Source organism: Candoia aspera, chromosome 4 (assembly GCF_035149785.1).
Source record: "Candoia aspera isolate rCanAsp1 chromosome 4, rCanAsp1.hap2, whole genome shotgun sequence".
Taxonomy (NCBI): domain Eukaryota; kingdom Metazoa; phylum Chordata; class Lepidosauria; order Squamata; family Boidae; genus Candoia; species Candoia aspera.
This window is the reverse complement of record NC_086156.1, coordinates 34,755,043-34,758,492: the sequence shown is the minus strand read 5'-3', so window position 1 is coordinate 34,758,492 and position 3,450 is coordinate 34,755,043. Positions and strand designations below refer to the sequence as shown.

General features: G+C 49.1%; 1 protein-coding gene across 1 annotated transcript; it reads left to right on the top strand.

Moving 5' to 3' along the window:
- The first annotated feature begins 228 nt into the window (after positions 1 to 228).
- Positions 229 to 2,853, top strand: HOXA9 (homeobox A9). Its single transcript, XM_063303799.1, has 2 exons — positions 229 to 1,138; positions 2,278 to 2,853. Exons 1-2 carry the CDS (start codon positions 604 to 606, stop codon positions 2,514 to 2,516), a joined length of 774 nt encoding a protein of 257 aa, XP_063159869.1. The 5' UTR covers positions 229 to 603; the 3' UTR covers positions 2,517 to 2,853.
- Positions 2,854 to 3,450: the final 597 nt, after the last annotated feature.

The following is a 3,450-nucleotide window of genomic DNA, read 5'->3' as shown; positions in this document are numbered from 1 at the left end:
CCCGTGGCTCCCGGAACAATAACTCCTTATGAAATATAATAAATATGTATTTAAATACAGATTGCCGCCAATGTTATTTTCTTTCTTTATGGCTTAAACGATGGTATAATTTTATGTGAAGGTCTCCGATCACAAGGAGAGCAGCATGTCTACGCGGTGCCCTCTTTCTCTCGCTCCCTTTCTCTTTTCCCAAGGAACAAGAACCATTGATGGAATGATTAATTATGATATAAAATAGTCCACTTAAAAAGAGTGATCATAACAGACCCCCTCAAAATAGTCTGATCCTTTTATCTCATTTGGCCACAATTAAAACAAACTTTGCCGTACAACTTGCTTATTCCTTTGCATTAAAAAAAAGCATATGGCTTTGCTATAAAAATGATGACTGGAAAACACTGACCCATTAATAGCCTGCGGACTGATTTATTCTTTATTGTTCTGCTGCCCGGGCACGTGACACCCGGCAGCCAATGGGCTGACAGGCAGCCTTCAACTTATTAGGTGACTGTACTACTTCGCAAGGACCAAGTTGTTACATGAAATCCGCAGTTTCATAATTTCGCCAGGGCTCGCCTCTCCTTTGGCTCGGCTGGGGCGGCGATGTCTTCGTCGGGGGCGCTCAGCAACTACTACGTGGACTCCTTCCTCCTCCACGAGACCGAGGAGCTGGTGCAGTCGCGCTACGCCTCGGCGCCGCTGGGCCAGCCGGCCAGGCAGGCGACCCTCGGCGAGCACCCCGAGTTCACCCCCTGCAGCTTCCAGTCGAAGGCGTCCGTCTTCAGCACTTCCTGGAACGCCGTGCACCCGCCGAGCGCCAACAATGTGCCGGCCGTCTACCACCCGTACGTGCATCACCAGCCACCCGACGGCAGGTACATGCGTTCGTGGCTGGAGCCGATGCCGGCCTCCTTGTCTTTCCCCGGCTTGCCGGCCAGCAGGCATTACGGCATTAAACCTGAACCGCTCACGGCCAGGAGGGGTGACTGTACCACCTTTGACACGCACGCACTCTCTCTGACTGATTATGCTTGTGGTTCTCCTCCAGCTGATAGGGATAAGCCAGCCAACGACGGGGCGTTCTCGGAAAACAATGGCGAGAGCGAGGCAAACGGAGACAAACCCCAGCTGGATCCAAGTAAGTGCACTTGCTGCAGGGCCCCGCTGGACTTGAGGGGGGGGGGCGAGCAAGAGAGCGGGGGGAGGCAGGGTCTGCTGAGGCTGGCTTCTGAGGCGGGATCCATCTTGAGCTATGCGGCAAGGGCTGGGGGGGCAGATAGGTAGGTAGGTAGGTAGGATGGGTGGGTGGGGGCTTTTCTGGTCAGAGAGGGGAGAGGAAGTGCTGCGGCTCCCCGGAGCTGGGGTGTGCGAGCTCCGGGGTGTGTGTGTGTGTGTGTCTGCGCGGGCGTGCGCGCCTCTCTTTCCCTTCTCTCTCCCTTCATTCTCGGAGTCAGCAGACACAGTAGGCATGGTAGGGCAAGACCGTTCACAGAGATGGTCTGATTCTCAGCTTCAGCCTGCCTCTCTCAGTGTGCACAGAGTGCACAGTGTGCAAGGGAGCGTCACATGCACGGTTTTCCCTGGCTGTGGCTTCCGCTAGAAGGCTGGATAGGAAAAATCCGGGTGGGGCAGGGGAAAGCGGGGGAGAGAGCGGCGAGGGAAGGAAATCCAAAACATTGGGCGTGAGTCTGTTTTCTGAATCTGAATCTGTTACCTCACAAAGCCAAGAACGCCCAGGCCAGGGAAAATTCATCCGCTTTCTCTCCCGATTTTTGAGAGGAACACACCCACAAATCAGGTTCATAGGCAAGTCCGGTTTATCATTAAAAGCGGAAACATGGGTAGGTTCTTTTGTCCCCTCGTCCCCACATACAAGTCAAGGGAGGTACCAGAGAAGGTCGGAAAAAACGGACCCACTTGCAACGGCCCCTCTGTTCTTATGGGTTGTCCACCACCATCTTTTTAATAGCTGGGGGGTGGGGTGAGGAGGAAGGAAGCGAGAGCAAGGACTGACTGGGTGGGGAGAAAGCCGGAAATGCCGGCTTTAAAATTACACTCTGGATAAACAATATGAAGGAAGGTGGCCGCTGACATTTCGCTGCGACTCCGTATGACTCTCCAGTGTGTCCCAATCTGAAGTCTGTTGCCCCTGCGAAAGAAAGAAAAAAACATGGGAAACTAGCAATATTTGGTGTGGGTAGCGATTGGGTCAGAGAAGTATACCCTTGTGTGGGAAAGTCTTCGCTTCCTTCAACCTGTAGTGTCGTTCCCCTGCAGATAACCCAGCGGCAAACTGGTTGCATGCGAGGTCCACCAGGAAGAAGCGGTGTCCTTACACCAAACATCAGACGCTGGAGTTGGAGAAGGAGTTTCTGTTCAACATGTATCTCACCAGGGACCGACGATATGAAGTAGCCAGGCTCCTGAATTTAACCGAGAGACAAGTGAAAATCTGGTTTCAGAATCGTAGGATGAAAATGAAGAAAATTAACAAAGACCGAGCGAAGGACGAATGATGCTGGGAGGCAGGTTTAATGGTGTGTCAAAACAGCGAAATCCGCCCTCCCCCCCACCGCGGTCCTTCAACGCCACACAACGCAGTTCCCCTCCCCCACACCCTGAAACTGTGTCCAGGCCTCACATATTTTTATTTTTCCATTGCCATTTGTTCTTGGTCAATGCAGCTCTTGAATGTACCTCGCCAGCGTGCAGAGAGACCGCCGTGCCCCGGTGCTATTTCGGAGGTACCGTGTTTTTTTCCGTTTTTCTATTCATAGGAAAGCAAAGGAGGGACATTACCGCACCAGGGTGATATGTTGCTTTGTCTAAATCTACCTGTCAAGAAAGAAAGAAGAGAAAGAAAGAAAAGAAAGAAAAAGAAAACTACCTTTTAATGCACAATTCTTTATGGACTGTATAGGTTAGTTGAAGTAGTTAAATTTATTTGCTTGTCGCACAGCAGAGAGAGGTCTGCTGTAATACTTGAACACTGTGTTTTATTGTGGTATTATATTTGTGACTCAATTTTTGTGCTTGGGTGCTGTACCAGATGTGATTGTGTAAGCTAGAATACAATTTGAACTCAGGTTGTTTATTATAAAGATTGCATAGAGTATAGCTCTGTAGTGTAAGGACGGAAGTCTTTTTTTCTGTACCATTGAACAGTTAACCCTGGATTGTACGGGATAAAAATTATGAATCGTTCATTTCCTATCCTAACTTTTAAACATAAAAGAAAAGCAAATATTAAGTGGAATAAAAAGGAGCTTATTGGTTCCTCAGTACCTCTGAAACCAGTCATTTTAGTAGGCACACTATCTATCTATCTATCTATATAGTACAGTTTTCGTCAGTTGTATATATATAATCTATATATTAAAGAAAGGAACCCTTAATAATCAAATTAGCTTGAATATTGTTTTTGCACCCGTGAGCAGTTCTCAGATATCG

Bases quoted from the DNA above. Each gene is read 5' to 3' on its own strand.
- HOXA9 (XM_063303799.1), top strand. From the start codon at position 604: ATGTCTTCGTCGGGGGCGCTCAGCAACTACTACGTGGACTCCTTCCTC. The intron at 1,139-2,277 runs GTAAGTGCACTT...GTTCCCCTGCAG, and splicing joins CAAACCCCAGCTGGATCCAA to ATAACCCAGCGGCAAACTGG.